The 22449-nt window shown below is 56.3% G+C and overlaps 3 protein-coding genes and 6 non-coding genes across 10 annotated transcripts in view; 2 read left to right on the top strand and 7 right to left on the bottom strand.

The window, feature by feature from the left end:
- Positions 1-537: 537 nt before the first annotated feature.
- On the bottom strand, positions 538-7779 carry PLK3 (polo like kinase 3). Its single transcript, XM_056497101.1, has 15 exons — positions 7542-7779; positions 6660-6767; positions 6457-6573; positions 5905-6034; positions 5730-5817; positions 5141-5236; positions 4246-4441; positions 3766-3892; positions 3261-3370; positions 3065-3182; positions 2877-2960; positions 2513-2675; positions 2274-2403; positions 1949-2059; positions 538-1575 (listed from the first exon to the last, which is right to left on the bottom strand). The coding sequence occupies exons 1-15, from the start codon at positions 7698-7700 to the stop codon at positions 1381-1383; spliced, it is 1932 nt and encodes a 643-aa protein (XP_056353076.1). The 5' UTR covers positions 7701-7779; the 3' UTR covers positions 538-1380.
- A 2459-nt stretch (positions 7780-10238) lies between these two features.
- LOC130255977 (uncharacterized) lies at positions 10239-12506 on the top strand. Its single transcript, XM_056497117.1, has 2 exons — positions 10239-10315; positions 10584-12506. Exons 1-2 carry the CDS (start codon positions 10303-10305, stop codon positions 11801-11803), a joined length of 1233 nt encoding a protein of 410 aa, XP_056353092.1. The 5' UTR covers positions 10239-10302; the 3' UTR covers positions 11804-12506.
- A 3016-nt stretch (positions 12507-15522) lies between these two features.
- Positions 15523-15652, bottom strand: LOC130256531 (small nucleolar RNA SNORA35). Its single transcript, XR_008841146.1, has one exon. It is a non-coding gene; the product is annotated as a small nucleolar RNA SNORA35 (small nucleolar RNA).
- Positions 15653-16202: 550 nt separating this feature from the next.
- The window catches only part of RPS8 (ribosomal protein S8), a 301449-nt gene continuing 295202 nt past the window's right edge, over positions 16203-22449 (bottom strand). The window contains exons 1-6 of one of the 2 annotated variants that reach the window (XM_056497131.1): positions 20857-21229; positions 19915-20021; positions 19439-19538; positions 17922-18097; positions 16835-16964; positions 16203-16365 (exon numbers count right to left, since the gene is read on the bottom strand). In XM_056497131.1, coding sequence (XP_056353106.1) covers positions 16256-16365; positions 16835-16964; positions 17922-18097; positions 19439-19538; positions 19915-20021; positions 20857-20860 — 627 coding nt within the window. In that variant the 5' untranslated portion in view covers positions 20861-21229 and the 3' untranslated portion in view covers positions 16203-16255. Of the gene's footprint in view, positions 16366-16834; positions 16965-17921; positions 18098-19438; positions 19539-19914; positions 20023-20856; positions 21230-22449 lie in introns of those variants that run through there. The other variant, XM_056497132.1, reaches the window with a different exon arrangement.
- LOC130256522 (small nucleolar RNA SNORD38) lies at positions 16520-16590 on the bottom strand. The gene has a single exon (XR_008841137.1). It is a non-coding gene; the product is annotated as a small nucleolar RNA SNORD38 (small nucleolar RNA).
- LOC130256521 (small nucleolar RNA SNORD38) lies at positions 17601-17673 on the bottom strand. The gene has a single exon (XR_008841136.1). It is a non-coding gene; the product is annotated as a small nucleolar RNA SNORD38 (small nucleolar RNA).
- LOC130256523 (small nucleolar RNA SNORD46) lies at positions 19630-19733 on the bottom strand. The gene has a single exon (XR_008841138.1). It is a non-coding gene; the product is annotated as a small nucleolar RNA SNORD46 (small nucleolar RNA).
- LOC130256520 (small nucleolar RNA SNORD55/SNORD39) lies at positions 20090-20174 on the bottom strand. Its single transcript, XR_008841135.1, has one exon. It is a non-coding gene; the product is annotated as a small nucleolar RNA SNORD55/SNORD39 (small nucleolar RNA).
- LOC130256535 (U5 spliceosomal RNA) lies at positions 21526-21640 on the top strand. The gene has a single exon (XR_008841149.1). It is a non-coding gene; the product is annotated as a U5 spliceosomal RNA (small nuclear RNA).

The raw sequence follows: 22449 nt of genomic DNA, 5'->3' as shown, positions 1-22449 counted from the left end.
AAAGGCAACAGCCCAAGGCTGTTGAGCAGCCCAGGCTGCTTGCCACAGCACAAGCTGCTCCCAGGCAGATTGATTACACAGATCACCTTCAAAGCAAGCTCACAGAGCTCTTTCCTGGCTTCATGCCCAGCTCATATCCCATCACACAAGATGTTAGTGCAAGGGCCCAGGCAACCCCTCCACCACCCGGGTCATAGCTCCTGCCTTCTGCAGCTCAGCAGAATCAGGAGAGCAGCTGGGTTGGGTCCAAGTGCAGAAAGGCCTGGGACTGTCCAGCAGCAACAAGGAGAAGTTGAGGCAGCTCCAGGGCTCCATCAATATAAGCAAGAGCTAACTCTGCCCTTTGTGCCAGTCCCAAGAAAGCAGTGGAGGTACCACAGGGGCTCCTTACAGTCATCCTGCCTCCCTGACCTTAGCCCCAGCACCAGTCAGTGGCAAGAAGGGTCATCCCCAACAGGCAGAAGCAGCTCTGGAGGACAAATGATGCTGAAGCGCTTTCGTGACTCCAGCTTCAAACAAGGCAGACTCAGTTTGCCCTTACACAAATAAGTTTTTATTGAGACAAGTCAGGGAGAGGGGAACTGCACATGGACAGACCAACAGGAAAATAAATAATTCCATATAAATAAGATGCATAAATAGTCCCACATGGCAGAGACTGCCTTGAAATAAGAAACAACCCTGGGTCCCAACAAAACGAGGGCTTTTCCAGGCAAGTCCTCAGGTCCCATCTCCCACCCTTTATTAAACCTCAAGTTGTACCAGACAATTCACAATTTGGGAAGAGACAGGGCACAGTTGGGCCCAGCACAGCTCACTCCTTAGTGTAACAGTTGTGGAGTGGCCCACACGAGGCCACAGAGTCCCTGGCAGGGCAGGCAGCACTCTTCACCACTGCTCACTCCTGAGAAGGGGTCTTCCCATCCCACAGCACCCAAAGTTTGAGATCAAGGCTGTGCCAACCATCTCCAGGCTGTGCAGAAGGTCTGTGCAACTGATGCATCAACTGGGGCAGGAGAGCCTGACCCTCCATCACAGGTAGTTGCCAGCCCCAAACAAAGCCCAGCCAGCCCCAAACCCAGCTGCAGGACACTTGCCCACCACCACCTCCCTGTAACACCCTTCTCCTTTCCATCAAGACCAGCTCCACCAGAGCAGGACCTGTCAGTGGGAAGACAGTGACTGCCCAGGGCCAGGGAGCAGCAAGGATATTGAGACCCACTGCTGTAACCACATCCACATATCTTAGTCCAGAGTCCAGCTGAGCACTGGGATGCATACTGCCCAGGGGGGTAGCCAGCACCACATCATGCCTCCCATCCCATGGGAGGGCAGGGGGAAACCACTGTGCCCAGACAGGGTCCCACCCAAGGTCCCAGGCTAGGCCTCAGCCCATTCTTGGAGAAGCTTGAGGATGTATCTGAGGCGGTGATGGAGCTCAGGTGAGCAGCCCAGCTCCTGGATGCTGCACAGCTTGTAAGTGTAAGAGTTGCGCTCCCGGTTGATGTAGGTGACAAGGCAGGAGTGGTCAGGCTTGCTAATGATCACCTTGGTGTGGTCATTGTAGAAATTCACCTAGGAGACAGGTTGGGCTTGGTTTAAAGCCATGCTTCCCACAGCATGCTGGGAGCCAGGATGGAGCCACATTTCCTGCCTCAACCCGTTCCTCCTCCCCAACCTGCCCGGGAGCATCCCTGCCCATGCCCCATGGCATGAATGAGCCAGCCCTAGCACAGGGGCACAAAGAAGCATCCAACTGAAGTGCTATGTCTCCCCATGGGCTGGGGAAGCTGCAGCCAGCAGCCCCAGGCACTGGGCAGCATCCTGCACCCACAGCTGTTTTCACAGCTGGATTTTCCATTTGGCCTGTGGCATACAAAATCCAACACAGACCAGAAGACACCCACCTGGCCTCTTCTTCACAAGCTCCACTGTGCCCCACACATACCTGGAGGGTGCCATTGCTGAAGAGCATAAGCAAGGCTTGGTCAGTCTTCACCCACTGCAGGAGGAGTAGGGCTGGCTGCCCGAGGTCATCTATGCTGGGCAGGTCACCTCCCTTTGAGACAAGAGTCTGCATAAGCCACTGGTCCCACACATGGGAGCACTTCCACCAGCACACAAAACACCAAAGCTGGGTACCCCCTCAGTGGGGCCCCCACCGCAGGGCACAACCTTGCACGCCCACCTGGCCATAGCTGCAAGCAGAGAGTCCGACCAGCCCAAGTGGTGTGGTCAATGACCCAATGTGCAGCCCTGGGCCCCAGCCTCACCTTCATGAGATGCTGCTCCATGTAGGACGCGAAGTAGCGCAAGACACTCATCTGTCCCTGCAGCTGCTCGGGGATGGCAGACACAGAGAACACCAGGTGTTTGCTGTTGGTCGGGTTGTAATGTACAGTCCTGGAAGGGAGCAGAGCATGAGTTTTGGGGATGTCTGCCCTGGTGTAGAGTCCCCTTCCCACCCAAGGGGGTTTCCCAGCGACAGATCAGCCCCATTCCCAGCACTCACCTGTGGTTGGGGGAAAGCGTCATGTGCGTGCCATTGTTGAAGAGGACCCCAATGCTGCGGTTGGAGAGCTGGTAGCCAAAGCCATACTTGTTGGAATAATCCACCCACTTGCTCACCCAGACAAAGTGCTCATGGCGGGCCAGGGAAGCTGGGTTCTTCTCCGCTGTTGGAGAAGAGAGGAGGTGAGCAGTGCAGCCAGCCAGCCCCTGTCCATCTCACCTTCTCAGGGGGAACAGATCCCTAGAACAGGCTCTGGCACCATTTAGGGTGCTATTTGTACCCCAAGTAGCAGCCATGCCTTCATCCCACAGAGAAGGGGATGCACAGCCCCTTGTCTCATCCCAGAGCTGTCCAACCAGTTTACCTGGAGGCATGGAGGAGAGGCAGGTCCGCAGGAGCCGGACAGCTGACTCGATGATGGCAGAGGCAGTGATGCAATCTTCAAAGGCTGTGGGGAGAAGATGACAGGCTGAGTCAGCCGGCCCCGCTATCAGCCCAGGCATGACAGGAAGCTTGGGGCAGGCTGGGGTGGCTGGGACTGGTATTGCTCACCTTCACAGCTGCTGGCCATCGTTCCCCGGACAGAGGGGGATGCAGATTTGTGAGAGGTCTCCTCCACCACTGTCTCCACAGGACTGGAGCTGGCACTGCGGCATGACACAGGAGTGGCCTGCGGAGAGACCCGGCTCTGTCATGGTCTGCCTGCTCCCCCAGAGAAAGGCATGCATAGCCTCTGAGATGTTCTTACCTCATTCCCTTCCACAGTTTTATAGCTCATCTGCCGACAGATTGAGGTCTTCATCAGCCCAGTAACCAGCCTGGAGAGGTCATCCTTGTCCTCCGAAGAGCCCTTCTTGGCTGAGGAGAGAGCAAGAGATGAGCACGCTGCTGAGCATGAGGGCTGGGGACATCCAGGCCACCCCTCCTGGTAGCTCAGCTCTTCCTTATCTATTCCTGTGCCCATGGAGGCAAGGAGGGTGTCAGACAGCTGCCTCCCACTTTCACTTCCCCATTCTCATGCAACACAGGGCTTCCAGAAGGAACTGCCCCATTGGGTTGTGGCACAGTATCCGCTCTCCAGGCACACACCCATGGCAGGCCACCAGCACAAGAAGAGCAGGAGCACACCCAGCTTGTGCTGTCCCCAGGCACAGGGTCCAGAGCGATCCACCAGGAGGCATCTCCAGAAAACAGGATCCACTCTTTCCTAAAGGAAGAGTCACCCTTGGCTCCTTGGCATGGCACAAGCTTACCCTTGGGTTTCTTTTTCCTGAAGAGTGTCTTGGTGACTTTAGCAAACAGAGTCTTTGCAGGATTTGGGGGACTCAGCTCTGGAGCCATCACACAGCTGCTGGGAGGGAGCTTCTCAGGCGTGTAGCCCTGCACAGAGGTCAAGGGAGAGGTTTGGTTTCCACAGGCCACATGCTCCAGGCAGAGCAGCTGCCCTGGGCTGACCACAGTCATTCACATCCCTCCTGACAGCCAGCTTGTGTTTCTGTCAAGCCTTAGAACCATGACTGGCATCAGCACAGGAAACAACCCCTTGCTATAGCAACAAGGCAGCAGAAGCACACCAGATCCCTCAGTTCCTCTGGCTGGTATTTGGTCAGGACAGCGGCTGCTTCCTTTGAAGGACTGACACTTAGGACAGGACAAGGACAGCACCCTGCACAGCCCAAAAAGCCTCATCCCACCAGGAGAAGGGTCCCTTGACCCAGACCCCACCCATTCACCTTGAAGAACTCATGGTCCAAAATCTCCTCAAGGGTGAGGCGGTCCTGGGGGTTGCGTCTGAGGATGCCAGTGATGAGGTGCTTAGCAGGCAGGGAGAGGAAGACTGGGAGGGTATATTCCACCTGCTTGATACACCTGTAGGTCTCCTTGAGGTCAGAGGTCTCAAAGGGAGGGTTCCCACACAGCAGGGTGTACCTGGGAGGAGACAAGCATGCCACTGTCAGATCCCCACCAGGCTCGTGACTCAGCAGCACTTAAAGCAAGGAAGTTATTGGCATTTGGCCGGCCACACCTGGCTGAGAGCACCACTTCCAGCCCCGACAGCCACGCTCACATCCGGCCACGCTTCCTCCTAGCAACTGTTCAGAGCAACAGGCAAGGAGCCTTGAGGAAGGACAAAGAGCTGGCAGGCAGAGGCCACCCACTGCTCCGCTGCTCCCACCCGCATGGCCATCACAGTGGGAAATGCAGCAGGAAGCTTGCAGGCAGCAGCCGGGCAAGGGGCTGGATGTGTCGAAACAGCGATTGCTCCCTGAGCAAACAGCGCGGCAGCCACAGAGATTTTCCATTGTTTATCAGGTTCAGTGTGGTCAAGCCTGCTTTGAACCCGAGCTGAGTGCAGCATGAGCACACCTGCCCCATGCAGGTCCTGCCTGCACAGCCCCCACACAACTACAGGCTACACCTGCTACAGATGGCTACAGGCAGCACCTGCTCCAAAGTAAGGCTGGGCAGGATCCAGCCAGCCGCTCCCCTCCCCCTGCCTCTCAGCAACCCCTGCACACCACAAGGCACAGCACAAGAAAACTTCCTCATCGGGTTGCCCACAGAGCGGCTGCCCCCCACCCCAGGCAGAGTGCCTGGACCCCTCCCCACCCAGCAGCACGGACTTACATGACACAGCCCAGAGACCATACATCTGACTCCGGCCCGTGGCCCTGTCTCAGCAGCACTTCTGGGGCCAGGTAGTTGGGGGTCCCACATATTGTCCTGTGGGGCAGAGCACCAGATCAATGCATGCCTTGCATCCCCTCACAGACAGCCTCCCCCCTGCCCCAAGCTCTGGGATTTAGCTTACAGCCTTGTCCTCCCCACTCCATTTGGCTCTCCAGCTCACGGGGGTCAGTAGCAGCTGCTCTTAGGGAGCTGCTGGGAAGAGCCTGTCCCAGAGCTGAAGGGGAACAGAGTCTTTGTGTCCCAGTCTGTGCAGCCGGCACGGCAGCCGGGCAGGCACAATAGCAATAGTCAACACATTGTTCTCCCCGACGGCTGCAGGCTCAGTCCTGGAGCAGCCACAAAGCCCCCAGCCCCCTCGCCTTGCCTGCAGCTGGAGCAGAAATTGCTCCCTCATCCCAGGAAGGGGCCCCTAGGGCTTCCTCTCCCAAGACCAGGACGCACCCCTTGCCCCTCCACTCTCCTGGGAAGCCACAGGAAGAAGAGTGAAACCCTGGAGGATTCTGCAAAAGGAAAATCTCAAACTTACTTTTTCTTCTGGTCAGAGACATCCTGGCAAGCAGCCAGCCCAAAGTCCCCCACTTTCAGCTCCATGTTTTCGTTGATGAAAAAGTTGCCTGCAAGCCAAGGGCAATGTGTCACCACAAGTTCCTTGGGGACAGCTTGCTCCCCATACAACACCATGTGCTGACCACAGCACTTACCAAGCTTGAGGTCTCTGTGCAGGATCCCCTTGAGGTGAAGGTATTTCAAGCCTGAGATGATCTGTTTGAGGTAATAGCGCACTTCGGGCTCCAGCAGAGTATGGCGGGCCTTCCAGATGTGGGCCAGGGACTGCAAAGGGAGAGAAGACAGCTTGTGATGCAAGCAGGGAGAACAGGCAGCCCTGCTGACTAGGCATACAGTAGGCAGGGTCAAAGCCAGTTCTTCCAGAAGTTGCACATTCACAAATAACCCTTCTTTCACTGCCATGACTTCAGCAGACTCCCCACACGAGGCTGAGGCTACTCGTCAGAGCCATGGGAACCTCTGGATTTATGGTGGCCACACCACAAGCAGGCAGTCCAAGAAAGCCAGACAGCTGCTGGAGTGCCCAGTGCCGTGCAAAACCACTCAGCTTATGGTGAGCTCAGAGGCTGTGACAGCTGACAGCTCAGGAGAAAGGGAGCTCCAACAAAACACCTCGGTAAGGCCTATTCCAACCAGCTACAGCTGTTTAGATGATCCTTGGACAAGGAGGCCACAGCAGCACTGACCTTCCTACTGCAGTGCTCCAGAAAGATGTAGATGCTCTCTGAGTCCTCAAAGTAGTGGGAGAACTTGACGATGTGCTTATGGTGCAAGTCACGATGCAGCTCGATCTCATTGGTGATCTGAAAGAGAGCAGCAGTGCCAGCTGAGCACAGGGCCCCCGCCGTCCCCCACCAGCCCAGCACCCCGCCAGCCCCCCAGCACCCACCTTCTCCCGCTGGTGAGGTTTTGCCACCCGGCTGTGAGGAATGACCTTCACGGCATACATTTTGTTGCTGGAGAGGTCTGTCATTTCATAGCATCGTGCAAACCCACCCTACAAGGGAAGAGGTGGTTATGGATGGGTGAGAGACAGCTCCTTACCCCTGCCTGCTTACAAGCCTCCTCCTCCTCCCTTCCCTGGCAGCACAGCCCGGCAAGCGTCATTCACTCCCTCCTGCTGTGTCGCCCACTAAGATCTGAACTATGATGCTCTCAACCAGGCATTTTCTTCACCCATTTCTTGTAAAACCTCCAGGGCATTTTCCCTCCCACTATGGCCGGACTTTGCATCTTTCCACATGATAGATCAACCTGGAAAGTCCTGAGCAGGGCAGGAAGCCCGGAGACCGGAGGCCATCGAAAGGCAGCCTCATGGAGACAGGTTTTTCCTGCCGTGATGTCACCCTCCAATCTGCACACTCAGCCACTGAGCCCGCTCGGGCCGGGCTGGGAACCGGCACCCTCCTCCTACACACGCTGCTGTCAGCCGGAGGAAAAGTTGCGTGCGGCGGAGCGGCGCGGGCCGGCACCCCTGGGAACCGGGGCACCCACCGGCCCACGCACAGCCCGCGGGGCGCCCCGAAACCGATGGGCTCCGATAGCCGCCGAGGCACGCAGCCAGCCCGGGTGATTCAGTGCTCCCAGCGCTGCTGCGGGGCCGCCGGGAGAGGCGGGGAGGGCGGCGGCGAGGCCGCCAGCCGAGGGGCTGCGTCCAGCCCCGCCATGGGGGGGTCGAGCAGACGCGCAGCCCCCGCCCCTCTCCTCGCCCGCATCGTCTCACCCGGTGCCCTCCGCGACGGCCCAGCTCCCCCTTCCCCATTGCCGGTACCTTTCCCAGCAGGCGGCCCTTGCAGTAGGAGCGGCCGGAGATCGGGTCGGTGATGATGCGGGTGGTCTCGGCCGCGCGGGGCGGGGGCGCCGGGGCGGGCGCGGGCCGCGCGGGGAGGGAGGCGGCGGGGAGCGGGGGAAAGAGGCCGGCGGACTCCATGGCGGGCGCGGAGGATGAGGAGGCTCCGGGGCTCTCCCGGGCTGGGGCTCCGCCGCGCCCCGCGCACGTGGCCCCGCCGGCGCGCACCGCCGCTGCCGCCCCGGGAATCCCGCCGCCTTTATCTAGGGGCGCGATTACGTCACCCGCGGGGCCCCGCCCCCGCGCCGCCCTTAAAGGGGCCGCAGCACGGGGAATGGGGCGGGGTTTTGGGGCGCCGGGAATGCACTGGCGGCCCTCTGCCAGCTGTGACACCGGGGGTGACACAGTCAGCGTCTCGCTGCTTCCACCGCACAGTGGCGCCCCCGCAGCACAGGGTCACCCCCAATAGCTGCAGTCCCTCCTACAGACAGAGACATGGACATCCTCCTCTTGCCTCAGGGCTCTCCTATGACCACACCGAGACCCCACAAACATGCAGAGCTCCCTCCTCTGCTCCCTCCCCTGTCTCCCAGGACATACATGGCCCCCTCCATGCACATCTGTACATACACACACATAGCATCTGCTCACTGGGTGTTTCCCCTCACAGGTGTCATCAGTGTGTGCCACACGGCCATCTGGAGTCCTCACACCTTCCCATGGAAAGGTTGTGGCCCAGAAAGGGTTTTCAAAGCCCCTGTGGGGCCTGACCTGCCCTGCCTTGTGACAAAGAGGGTCACAGCCCACCCGAGGTGGGATGCTGGGCACACAGGGAACAGTGGAAGATGCAGGGATGATGGGATCCATCCTTGCCCCTCGGTGCCCGGGCACCCCATTCTGGGAGCCCTGGTGCTGCAGGGTGACCTGGCTGTGCTGGTGGCAGTGGTGGCCGGGCAAGGCCCCACAGCAGTGCTGCTCTCTAATGGCTATGACGAGAACACGCCTCTCTGTCACCTGAAACGGGTCATGGAAGGATGCTTGGCATCTCTGCCTCCCCACGGCGTGGGAGCTGGCAGAGGTGGCTGTAAACCCACAGCTCTCACGAGCCTGAAGCAGCAAGAGCCCCTCAATCTTCCTGCTGTTGTTCCCGTGCTCACCCCACACTCAGGGTGACTGTGTGACCATCCTGTGCTCTGTGCCTCAGTTTCTCCCTGCAGCTCAGGGCTGTTACCACTGATGCTCACTGTGCTCCTGGATACGCTGAGGGTTTTGCATGACCACCTCTGGAAAACAGCCCCATTCTTCCCAGCACATCCCCTTTCATCCTACAGTACTGGGGATGAATTCACTCCATATTTTTTTTGCAGAAAAACTGAGAAAACCTGCCTGAAGAGGAAGAAAAACAACACAGATCTGCCTGGCTTTTTTCATGTGTTTCCAGCTTTTGTAGGGGAAGCACACACAAACCCACTGCCCATCAGCAAACATGGCCCAGGAGGAGGTTGGGAAGCTGCTGCCCTTGGGGGAAGCTGCCTGTTTCCATCGCGGCCCCGGGGCTCCCTGGGGCACCGGTGGCATCACAGGTTTTCCGATGGAGGCCCCAGCTCCGGAGCTGAGTCAGCATCTGAAGGCAGTGTGTGGGTGGAGGCACCGAGGAGTGCAGGGAGGCCCCGGGGGACCTGTCTGGGGATGATGTGACAGACAGGGGCTGTCCCGGGGTTCCCCACAGGGGGATGGTGGGCACCTGCCAGGACTGAGAGCTGCCAGCTCTGCTCCTGCTCCCCACTGCCTCTGGCGAGTTCTTGGGCAAGGGGCATGGATGGACCCCACAGCCCACGTCCTGCCGAGGCTGAGGCACCTCCTCTCCAAGAGGGATGGAGCCTGGGAGCAGCCCTCTGCCACCTGCAGCTGGGGTCCCCTGTCATGCAGAGCATCTGAGTCACAGGTTTTCCCATCACTGATCTGTGGAGTGGGAGGAACTATGGTTTAAGATCACCAGCCTGTCAGGCCTGGGGAAGAGGAGGCCCTGGGGTGAACTCCTGACTGCTTGCAGCTATTTAGGTGGAGTTATAGGAAAAGGGAGTCAGGCTCTTTGGGGAGGTGTACAGTGAAACCACGACAGGCACCCAGCGCAAGCTGCATCAAGGGAAATTCCATCTAGCTATTAGGAAACCTTTTTCCCCTTGTGCACGTGGTAAAATACCACAGGAGCCCAGAGAGGCTGTGGGATCTCTGTTCGCCATGATCCTCAGCCCTGGCCGGGTCCCTCCACCCTCTCCCCATCCCAGCAGAGATGAACTCAGCACAGCGCAGCCCAGCCCTTCTCCAGGAGCTTGGGGAGAGCTGATGGTGGAGTACGGAGGGGACTGGAGGGACACATGGCTTCTGTGGAGAGGGAGAAGTTGGGAAGGGAATGGAGAGGGGAAGGATGATGAAGGGAAGGCTTACGGAGGAGGGGCAGAATAAGGGGGACCCCGGGTTGAGTGACTGCAGGGGAGCTGGGTCAAGCGTAACTTGGGGGTACCGCTGCACAGTGCGCCTGGAGGGTCCTTGGCTGGCGGGACCCCTGCGAGGGGACAGGGCACGGGGGCTGCAGGGCGGCCATGGGGCGGGCCGGGCCGGGCCGGACGGCGGCGGGGCCGGGATGTGGCGGGGCCGGGATGCGGCGGGGCCGCCCCGGGCGAGGCGGAGCCGGCGGCCGCGCCCGGTGGGAGAGCGGCGGGACGCGGAGCAGCGCCCGAGGATGGGGCGAGCAGGTGAGGCCGGGCAGGGCACGGGGGGCGCGGCCGGAGCTCCGAGGGTCGCTCGCTGCCCGCGGACACCCGGCCGGAGCAGCGGGACCCCGCGGAAAGGCGGCTCCGGGCTGGCGGGGACGGTGGCACTGGAGGACGGCTCCTGCGGCCAGCGGGTCCTGTCGTGGTGGGGAGGAGAAGCGGGGTTCGCTTCCCCGCCGGGAAGGCTGGAGAAAGGGAGCGGGAGGGCGGGTCGCGCAGGGAGTCACCGTCCGCTCTGCTCCCCCCGCAGGCGCCGGGCTGGGCACTGTGTCCCTCTGGGGCAGTCTCCTGCTCGCTGCCGGCGTTGCCCTCGACCCAGCACCGCCAATCTGCAACTGCTCGGAGCCCATGGACTACCAGGCTTTCCGGGAGGCTCCGCTCCCTGAGAGCTGCTGCCTCAACTTCACCAGCTCCAACATCACCCACCTGGACTGGGGCGCACTGGTGGGGGTGCAGGGGCTGCGGGAGCTCTACCTCTCTCACTGCAGCATCACGGCCATCAGCAACGCACAGGGAGTCCCTCCTGCCTTGGAAATATTGCACTTAAGTCACAACCTGCTGGAAAGTCTCCCTGGAAGCTTTCTAGAAAATGCCCCTAATTTGAGGGTTCTTTATCTGGACAGCAACCAGCTTCAGGAGCTACCCAAGTCCTTCCTGAAAGCATCTTCCCAGGTCCAGGAGGTCTACCTGGGCTTCAATGCCCTCACCTTCCTTCCTGCCAGCCTCCTGAAGCCATCTCTGCTCCAGCTTCAGCTCTCCAACAACAGCTGGGACTGCAGCTGTGCTTTGCTAACCAACCTGGAGGGTTGGTCCAGCCAGGCTGCTGAGGTTATCTGCCACACACCAGAGAACTACCACGGTCTGGGCCTCCAGAGCATCCCCCGGGACGAGCTGTGCCGCTCGCACGGCCTCACCGCCCTCTTCATCTGCCTGCCCCCTCTCCTCATCCTCGCCAGCATCACCTGGTGCTTCTGCCGGCAGAAGAAAAAGACCAACTACAGCCTTCAGAGCAGGTCCCAGAGCCACCGGGCCATGGCACAGAGGAGCAGTGTCTGCACTGCAGTGCCACTGTCTGCAGAGCCCCACCACTACGTCCCCTATGAGCTGTCTGCTGCTCCCTCCAAGACTGAGAAGAAAGTGCTGCTGGGGAAACAGGTCGTGCTCCAGCCCTTTGTGGATCCACTGGAGAGTGGCAGAGACCTCTATGAGGAGGTGGAAATACAGGTGGGATCCCCCAGCAGTTCCCAGGTGCCTTCCCATGAAGGGCAGCTGGACACCCCAGCACCGAGGGCAGAGGAGCTGGGCAGTGAGCCAGAGGTGGACACTGTCAGCGTGAGCGAAGTCCTGAAGGACTCTGCTGACCGCGAGAAGATCTACATGAGTCAGTCAACCAGCTATTACAACCTGGTACCTGGTATCGAGCTGGAGGACTCAGACAACCTGGAGTATGAGACCATCGACCTGCACTGATGCCAGGACTTGGGATGTGTCTGGACACACCAGCAGGATGGCAGGGGCCGGGCAGGAGTGAAAGACACCAGAGCAGGAGAGGCATGAGTTGTCCTGCCATGGCTTACAGTGGCTGTTTGCAAAGCTGCACCCCCAAATACCCATCCCTTCCCCTGTGTTACCATGTGAACCCGTTGCTTGCCATGGGCTGCAGCTGGGCAAGGGTGCTTCAGGCTCTGGGGACCCTGCCACAGCCTGGTGCTGCCTGAGGAAGGACATGGGGGGAAGGTGGGCGCTGGTTTTGGGGATCAAGTGATGGTTCTGTGTGTCCCAGATCCACTGACCAGAGCTTCCTCTCTTCTTGGAGCCAGATGGTGTCTGGCACAGACCTGCTGCTCTCCAGCCTGCTGAGAACGGGTCTGGAGACATGAAACAGGGCTGGCCCTGCCTGTGTGGTCTGCAGGGAGTGTCACATTTGGATGGGGTGCCCTGGGCTTGTCAGGGGAAGCCTGTGGTGGCTCTGCCTGCTGCCCACCCCACATCCCACAGTGGCACAGGGACTTGAAACAGTCAGTGCACATGTGCTGCTTCATGGCATGTGTGTGCACACTTGTGGGAGTGGGTGTGTGAAATGCACACACAGAGCAGCAGCAGAGGGAGCCCCTTTCAGCCAGCCCTGTAGGATCCAGCTCTCAGTAAGAAATATATCATTTTACTCCTGGCAGTGTGGCTCCATCCCTTTGTTTGTGTTTTGGGGTAGTGGGAAGCCAACCAGTGGGATGTGGGGAGTGCAGGGATGTTGGAGTTCACTTCTATCCCATTTACCCTCCCATCCCCTGGGTGATGGCCAGTGAGGGTCTTGCCCAGCATCCCTGGAACCTCTTTTGTCACCCTGGCAGAGCAGAGCTGAGCACTGGCTAAAGGCCAGCAGAGCCTTTGCTTTGTACCAGGATTTACAACAGGGGTGGGGAAGGTGTCAGCCTGCCGCAAATGCCACAGATCCTGAACAAAGCAGGAATTTGTGGGAGTGCACAAAGCTGGGGGTTCTGTAAATCACAGCCCAATACGGGCGCCCCCAGCAAGTCTCACCCATGGTGCTCCAGCCCTTCTCTGTGGATGGGGTGGGGGGCACCCTTGAGTCCTGCTCCTCCTGCCCAGGGGGACATTCTCCAGGCTGGAAGCTGCATGGGCCACCCGATCTGCTCTGGAGCCGTGCTGGGCCTGGTGCCCAGGCAGGAAGGGAGGGAGCTGGGCAGGGCAGGACGCGGTGCTCCGGCCGGCAAAGGAAGCAGTGTTTCCTGCAGAGTGCAGTGGGGCTTCCAGCAGCCCGTGGTGGGACTGCTCAATCCTAGCACTGCTCAGTCCCAGCCCCACCTGGCCTGGGGACGAGGATGGGGTGATTTCCCTTCATGTCTCCCGTCCCTCATGGAGGTTTCCCACTGTTTTATATGCAGCTGGACTTTTTCCTTCCCTGCTCCCTCCTTGAGCCCTGGGAAAGTATCCCAGCCTTTAATAGTATCCCTCCATCACTCCCTGCCAAGTATAGCAGCCAGAGTATCTCAGTGTACCCTGGCTTGTGCCACCCCCACATCCCCAAAGGGACACAGAGGGACCAGAAACTGCCACAGGGCAAAGGCAGAGTTAGCAGCTGTCTCCCAGGTCTGCAGCCCAGCCCACGGCTGCAGATTTTGCCTAGAGCTAACAACAGTTGCATTTTTCACCTGTGCTCCAGAAATGCCTGCAGCCCTTCCATGGGTGTCCCCTCTGCTCACATACCCCAGGGTCCCATTCCCAGAGAATGATGTAACATCCTGTCTTTTCCCTCCTTCTCATGAAGCCCAAGTTCAGATGTCACGGCTGATGCAAAGGGGAATGACCGAAATCACCCACTGGGTCTTGCCCAGCCTTTGCTCTGGTACCTTCAACCCTTGCCCAAATCTCCAACTGTGAGAGGTGGGAGGGAGGCGTGACCAAACCCAGTATTCCCTATTCTTTACCTGTGAGAGCCCTGGCACACTCAGATACATTCTCCTTAAGGGTATCAGTTTAAAATTTCCCTGTCCTGCAAGTCCCCCTTCCTTTAAAGTTCCTGAATTCCCTCAACAAGCCAGCCCTGCTTCTCTTCCACCGCCTTCCAGGTCACTGCTGGACCTATTGAAGTGCAACCACAAGGTCATTTCCTGGGTTGGATCATGTCCTGTGAAAATACCCCAAAGTTAATAATGTGTGGAGATGAGAGAGCCACTCAACAGCAAGGAGCAGGATACAAAACAAGTGACTTCACCTGGGTTATGCTGCAGCTGATCATCCTGTGAAAGCAACTCTTTAAATTCAGACCCTTCACCCATGAGAAGCGGGCAAGATCCTCAGCCCAGGCTTCTGCACTTCCAAAGTCCAGCCAGGCTAAAGCTGTGCTTAACCCCAGCCCCCCAGCCCCTGACCATCACTTCCTGGCTCAGTGCATAGCAGGTTTGCCCACTCCCATACAGGTGCCATCCATAGGCCTGTGCATCCCACAGCCTGCACCACCTTGGGAGCAAAGCACCACACACGCCTGGCCAGCTGCCACTGCTCTGTTCCCATGTCACACCTCCAGGGCAGCTCCAGGTGCCACTTTCGCTCCCATGGGCAGTTGCCCTTGGCAGCTTTGTTTCTGTTTCTCAGAGTAGTAACTTTGTAAACAGCACATCTTGATGAGCCATAATCCTGCTCATCAGGGGACAGGTTTATAATCCTGCTCTGACACCAAACTGGCATTTGCTCCGTAAAACCTGGGTTTCTCCACCTGTACAAAGTTCCCCAGAAACACCCTGAATGCTGCTTGTACTCTACGAAGGATGACGGGAGAGAAGAGAGGAAGCAGCCGTGACACATCCCTGCCAAGTCCCTTATCGCCTCCACTCCACCTCTCTGGAAAGCAGGCGTGGCTGCAGAGCAGCGAAAGTTTACACCGGATCACTATGGAGAAGGAATGTGCTTGTGAAAACATCCCACCCAGCCCAGGTCCCACTGCCAGGGATTCCTGAACTGCAGTGCACCCAGCTGGGCTCGGCTCTGCTCAGTGCCCATGAGCATATACCCAATCTGTGAGGCACTGCCAGTGCACACCCACACCAACCTGCTCCGTGGTCATCAGCAGCAGGTACCATTCCCCAGTGCACAGCTCTGGCATTGACTCATGCTCACCTCCCTGCCAGCAACACACGATGAACTCTCACTCCCCAGGGCACCTCCTGCTGTTACACCTGGCAAACCTGGCAGAGCGTCACAGGAAAAAACTTAAATCCCTCCCCCCAAAACCAAGCTATTTGAGGGGACAGAGAGATGTATTTTTAAACCATGAGACTTGGGCCTCACCACAACCCTGCTTGGGGCAAGATGATCATGGGCCACCTCCTCTAGCTCAGAGCTAAAAATTGTGACACTGGGAGTGCAGGAAGCCTGACTTGCAGCAGTAACCCAATGGACGAGACTTCTGTGTAAATGCAAAAATGGGATGAAGTGTGCAGTGTGTTCAGCTGACAGGCACAAGGTGTGCAAGCATGGCCTGTCCCATGGCACAGGACCAGCCCTTAAATGGGCTCCCAACTTTCCCCAGTACCCGCACAAAGAGCTACTATTTGCAGATTTACTTTCCTTAAGGACAGGAGCTTCTAGGAATGATATCACCAAAACAGAAAAATCCAGAAAAGCTTTCATTCACCACAGCTATCTAATTCCACCAGAAGTGACAGGCTGGATTTTGTATCCAGCTTTCGAAAGGGACAGACCATGATATGAGCCTGGCCCTTCTGCTAGAAGGAATTGATCTTGCACTGGAATGAGACCAAGGAGGTCAGGGAAAGACCAGCTGGTCACTGAGCAGTGCCACCTAATTGATTAAAAGATACTGGATCCTGAACGTACGTAATTGTACAGCAGGCAGGAAACACTAAAAGGAGCTGCTGGTCTGAACCAGGGGATGAGAGATCATTTTATGTGGAAGGCAGAGGCACAAGTTACCAGCTGCAGAGGCTGTAGGTGTAAGAGCCAAGTTTTCAGCCAGACTTAACCTATTTTCCCACTGACCTCTCCAACACCCCAACTGCAGCACATGCTGACCTAATGCAGCAGAGGAACAAGGCTCCTAGGAACCCATCTTAATAGGGGTGGACACTCACACCTTCCTCCTGCTCACAGGATTCCAGTATTGGACATTCTCCACTTCTGCCAAATCTGACAACTGTTTTTCACACACACTTGGTCCTGCAAGTCACTCAGAATCCACAGAAATGTTGAGCACAGGCAGGGTCAAGTTTTGCCTGAAGACATTGAAGGGCTCAGGGATTCCCCAGAGTTCCATCTTCCATCACATTTTACAAGGTAGGTGGAGCACCAGAAGCCCCTTCCACACTGCGCACACAAATGAGCACACAAACTCTTACGGTCGTAGACTCTCGGTTTTATTCGTTCTCTTAGCACAACAGTTTTTATTCATTTGCCTTTTCTGGCCTTGATCTTCCTCAAGTAGAACTCTAATTCCTTGCCTTCCAACACGTAGCCATCGGCTCGGCCACACTGTCCAGGTCTGGAGGCAATGCAGGCTGCAAGGAGAAGTCATCCAGTTAAAAGTTTGGCAATTGCCCATCCCAGTGCACACACCAAAGAACAAACCGCGCACACGGCCGAGCAGCTCATCAGTAACCGAGTCACCAGTCCACGTGCCTGCAGCAGCACCCCTGCAGTCCCTAATGAAGTCCTCCTCAGATCTCCAAACTGTCATCGCTCGGTTCAGTAGCAGAACTGGACAAAGGTCTCATCACCAGAAGACTTCAGCACGCTCAACTGTTTGCCAGAGCTTGAAACATCAAAGCTCTTAGATGGCTGCAGCACATTTTTCTGACACACACTTGCTCATCTTGCACATCGTGAGCCCCATTTCTTTCTCAAAGCTCCAGTAAGAATAATCAGCTGCAGGAGCCTGGCTAGCCAGATTTCCCCACCCTGCCACAACTGGGGTTATCTCTGGAGAAGACAAAAGAACAAGTTACATTAATGCTGCCAGGGACTCACCAAGAAGCTTTCCTTGCTGGAACTGCTCCTCAAGAATACTTGCGATCTTGGCATTCTTCTTTCGCTCATCATATTTTTTCTGGATCTTCTTTGAACGCTTCTTGTTCAGTATTTCCTCCTCCTCAGGAGTCTAAACCCAAGACCAAAAGCAAAAAAACTGTTGAACAAATGGCCACCTTTCACTAGCACAAGTGTTTTTCACTACCACGAAGGAAACCCTTGTATTCTCAGCACTGTACTGTTTTCAAAGTCATACCTGGTCGAGATACAAATACTTTGATCTCACAGAGGTGCTGCATTTCACTTCTGAGACCAAGAAATGCAACACTGCTAACCAGAGCCACTGCTGACAACTGAGCACAGTGCCCTAGGGAAGGCTGTTCTAAAGTCAATGGAACTACAAAGTTTCCCTGGTGAATCAATCCTCCTACAAAAAGCAGTGAATCCTCTTTCCCTCTGCAGAAATAATGAAAGCACTTGGGTGTGGCTCAAGTCCAGGCAGTTGAGCTCTCCCTTTCTTCTGCACTACATAGCACCCAAACAAATCTGCTTTACTTTTAATGCAAGCATTAACCTGAATGCTACATGTGGGGTTTCAAATACCTTCTAGCAGTCCAGAGTTTGATTCTCAGATTAATGGCTCAGAGTAGTTTCAAGGCTCAGTGTAGTTTCAACGAACTTAAAAACACGCTGAAGTTTAATGAGCAATCCCCAAACTTTTCACCAAAGCAATCACTGCCCAGCACAAGAACCTGACCTACAAAGTCTTCCTCAGCATCTTAAATTGTCATCGCTCTCCCTTCAGTAGCAGAACTGGACAAAGGTATCATCATTAGAAGACAAAGATCTTGACAGGCAGGTCCTTGTGCACAAATGGGTGTAATGCTTCTGAGAGAGCTCCTGCTATTGAGCACTCCATTAAGAGAGACAGACTTATCCTGGGAACCTATGGGAACACAACTCAGATAAGCAATACTGCTGAGTACCCAACCCTACTGCAGCAGGCACTGTCTGTTCAGGATAGCTAACTGCCTCTGCAGGGCAGACTGTGCTGTGCCAGGAGGCAGCAGGACAAGCCCAGGCGTACCAGCTTGGCGCCCTTCTTGCGTCCGAGGGGCAGGGCGTAGTGGGCCTCGTACCACTGCCGGTACGGGGTGCTGTCAATGAGCACGATGCAGTTCTTCACCAGCGTCTTTGTCCGCACCAGCTCGTTGTTGGAGGCGTTGTACACAACATCGATAATTCTGGTCTTGCGAGTGCAGCCTTTCAAAAGAAGAGCATGAGTTCAGACCTACAGGGATCAGACAGTTGAGTATACAGTTCACAGCATCTCACACGTACCCTTTAAATAACTTTGCACTCAACGCCCCATCCAGCCTGCCTGGCACTGAATTAAATTAACTAAAATTTGCATCTATTTTTCATCAGTCAAACTTTTTGTTGTTAGAACAGAAATCTACACCTGGAAATTAAATCCTTCCTACACGAAAACCCAGGATCAGTGGCCTTGCTGGAACTCATCTCAAAAGTATTTTAAGCAATCCTAAAAAATAAATTTCCAGACTGCAAGATCAGCAGATGCACAGAGGGCTCAATGAAGTACACATTTGCTAGAATTACTGAATTAAGCCATACTGAGCAGGACTGCCCTGCAATACATTCCAGAAATAATTTCTATAGGATGAGGGTTTATGAGTAAATTGAGAAGTCCACTGGTGTTTTCACCAAGACCCACCTGAAGCATGCAGACTTAGCTACTAGATTTGACTGTTTAGCAGTCCCCTGCCCTGAAAACAGCCCTCCACACTACACAAAGATCACACACAAGATGGGTTTTCTCCCTTCACTGATGTACCTCGTCCTTGCTGCAAGATACACTCAGCCCCCTCCCTGTGCAATACTGACTGTAATATCACTTTTCACTGCATAAACAATGCTCTGAGATAACTGAAAGCATGTCCTGTCCTCCCACACCATGCAGTTCACTAACTCACACCCTTCTTTACTGCTGTTTTACCATCCTACTCAGCAACACTGAGTGGGGCCAGGCTCAAGAGATACTGATGTCAGTTTGTAAAGCAAAGAAAATCCACCTTGCTCAGAGGAAATATGACAGAATCTCCCTCTTGCTTCTGGGCTTCCTACTTTTGCTTAGCAAAGCAGAAAAATGAAATTGCACATGCTAATATAACACTGTCCAAGGGTCAGGCCTTCTCACAAGCATCTTCAGCACCTTTCTCTTTTGCATATCACTTAACTTTTAGTAACCATATTCACTGATGAGAAAACTTGTGTTTGTGAAGAACTACTCATATACAGGATTTCAGTCCCTCTTTAGTCCCCCTCCCCCATAAAAAGTTAAGGTAAGCATGTCACTCAGTGTAACTATGACACTCCTATCACTGTGAACTTAGTGGAAATCCAAGTCCCCTAAGGCCACATAAGGTCAAAGTTATCATCATCACCATGCATGCTACTTCAGCTGCGAGCTCCAGGATGTTCAATCCAAGCCCACAAATCCATGCTTGCATCCTTGTACTCTGCAGCAGTACAGCAGATCAGTGCAGGTTTCCCTTCCACGCAGCAGGCTCACCACGTACTTACATTCTGAGCCCCAGGAGAAGTTGCCAACATCCAAGCGAAGGGCTCGGTACTTCTTGTTTCCCCCACGAACCCTCACGGTATGAATCCGGCGTGGGCCAATCTGCAGTCAGAAACAAATACCAGGCTGCTGTTGGTGCTGGAATGCTGCATGTCTCTCACAGGAGCCCAGCACAGTCCTAACCTCCAAGGCAATGTGGTCAGTGTAACTATGACAAACCCCAGCATTGGCAGATACAGTAAATGACCAGAACGGTCTGTTGCATCTACCTAAGGTGAAAGTTTCATCACTCCAATTGCCTCTTACTGCTAAAATCTATTGCTGCTTTCCATCGGCAGAGGGGCAAACATCATCTTTTAGAGAAGCAGGGTCAGATACTGAACCCCACACCAAACAGCATGTATTTAAACCTCTTAGAACAAGTGCAGCAACTCGAGTTTGAAAACATGATTTTGACCAATCTCACCCAATCACTCACCTTAGTGTTGGCGGGAGGTCGCCCCAACTCATACTTCCTCTTCTTATGGTAGGGCTTCCTCTTACCCCCGGTCTTGCGACGCTTGTGCCAGTTGTCCCTGGAGATACCTGAATGGAGAGCAGTGTGGTCAGAGAGTGCCACCAGCCCACCCGGCTGCAGCAGCAGAGCACGGTTCTGAGTCCTCAGCTCTCCAAGGTTGGTATCCGCACAGTGCACTCAGCCGAATGCAGCAGTTAGAGAAGCTTCATCATTGATACTCAGATCTGCCCCGAACGCATCCATTCCAGCAGAGCTGTACAAAGCAGACAGAACCCCTCTTCCAGTTCTCTTTGGGAAGCTGCCTCCCAACGTACCTCGCGTGCTGGGCACTCTCTGGGAAGCGCCCAATGCCAATCGGACAGGCACGCTACAGCAATCATCCTACACTACTGGCAGGATGTGGTAGGTCCGCTTTAGGAAGGGACCCCCATCCCACCTGTCCGCTGAGCCCCTACGAGAGACACCCCAAATCAACTGCTGCCCAACGGGGACGATCTCTGCAGAACACGCCACCTCCCACAAGGGCACAAACTGCCAACTTGCTCTGTGTTCCACGACGCCACCCCGCACCCCTCCTGATGGGCCCACTGAACGCCATCCCACCTCACCCTCATCTGTTCATCTGCAGCAGACACCGGGAGCGAGCCCAGCGCTCGGGATCTGCAGGAAATCAAGGCACGGCGAAACGAGGCCGCCCGCCCTCATCATGCACCAGCAGCCATGTTGGGCCCGCTCACCCTTCCCCCCGCCCGCTGCTCGGCGCTACCGCAGCCGCCCCCGATGGCGAGCGGGGCAGGCTGGCGGCAACCCCCGCTTGCCACCCGGTGCGGGAGCGGGGCGGATGCGGTGGCGCAGCGGGCGGATGGCGGCGGATGTCGGCAGGCCCGGGGCCCCTTCACTCACCCATGGTGCGGCACCGGCGCAAAGAGGCGGGGCGGAAGCTCGCGGCGCGGCTTGGCGGGGCGAGCTCTCGCGATGCGGTGACGTCAGCGCGCCGCCAGAGCGAGGCCCACGCCGTTGCCTGGAGACGCGGCGGCGCTGAGGGGAGACGAGGGACAATGGCGGCGTCTCGCGGGGGCGGCTCTGCCCGCGGGCCCGGCACGGAGCGCGCATTGCCAGGGCTCTGTCTGCGGCAGCTCCGGCGCTCCTGACCCGCGGGTCACCGCGCGAACGCCTCCACGCAGGGCCCGGCGTCCCGCGGCGGGGCTGAGCGAGCGCAACACCCCTCCCTCGCACAGGCTGCGCGGGTCGGGATAGCCTCATTAGCATACGCACATTAGTAATCTGCGTTAATTGCATGCCCAGTGTGCAGCGCCGGGTTCATTAGCATATCCCGTATTAGTATTCAGATTTATTCCCGTACCCGGGGTGCATCGCGCGCCGGCGGAGCGGCTGCGGCCGCTCTTTCCGCCGCTGCTCTCCGGGGCTGCTCTGTCCGGGCGCGGGTGGATCCACGGCTGTGCCATAGTATCAGCCCGGGCCGGCGGGACATCCAGCCCGGCCGCCCGGGAGTCGCCATGTCCTAGAGAGGGACAGCTGAGGGACGGGGTGTGCCCAAGCGGTAGTGTAGGTATACTCTGGTTTCTCTTCAGATCGTATAAATCTTTCGCCTTTTACTAAAGATTTCCGTGGAGAGGAACAGGCACGAGTGTCGAGAAATTTTTTGAGGCTCCATTTCGGTGGAGCTGTCTCTTGTTTGGTTAAAAAATAGATGGGAACGGGAGAGGATTCCTACAAACTTTCGGTGCACATGTCTCTAGCAAAAACCCGATGAGGCAGATCTAATCGGCTAGGACGCGTATGATGTTTTAAAGTGTTAATTGGGTTCTGCGCGAGTATCTGTGTCCAGATTTCCCTGGCGGATTTTAGGGATCAGCTGGATGGGTGCGGCCAGGGCGCCGAGTGCATTGACATTATATCCAGGTGCAGACAGGTGACAAACGCTGTGGTTCAGGGCTGTGTCTTGCGACTGGCTGGGGCTTTTAATATCTTTATGAACCACACAGCGGGAGTGAGTGCACCCGCAGCCAGTCTGCAAGGTGAGTTGCCTTGTGAATTGTGTGGGGGACACACCTGAAGGGACAGGGTGCCATCTAGGGGGACCTGGGAGACTTGGACCCACAAGAACCTACTGAAGTTAAAGAAGTCCAAGTGCCCCGTGCTGCTTCTGGGTCTGGACAATCCCAGACACAAGAAGAACTGGAGAACACAGACTGGAAAACTCACTGCTGAAAAGGAAGTGGGGCAGTTATGGGTGAAAAACGAGACGTGAACCAAGAGTGAGCAGTCACAGCCAACTGCACCCTGGGCAGCAGGTCAGGGGAGGCAATTCTGCCCTTTTACTGCTGAATCCAGCTCTCTGGTCCCTAATACAGGAAAGACATGGATACATTGGAGCAAATCCAGAGGAGGCTATGAGGATGATCAGAGGGCTGGAGCCTCTCTCCTGTGAAGACAGGCTGAGACAGCTGGGGTTGTTGAGCCTGGAAAAGAAAA

This window comes from Oenanthe melanoleuca, chromosome 8 (genome assembly GCF_029582105.1).
Source record: "Oenanthe melanoleuca isolate GR-GAL-2019-014 chromosome 8, OMel1.0, whole genome shotgun sequence".
Lineage (NCBI taxonomy): Eukaryota > Metazoa > Chordata > Aves > Passeriformes > Muscicapidae > Oenanthe > Oenanthe melanoleuca.
Note: the sequence above shows the minus strand (reverse complement) of the source record. Positions and strands in the feature narration are given on the sequence as shown.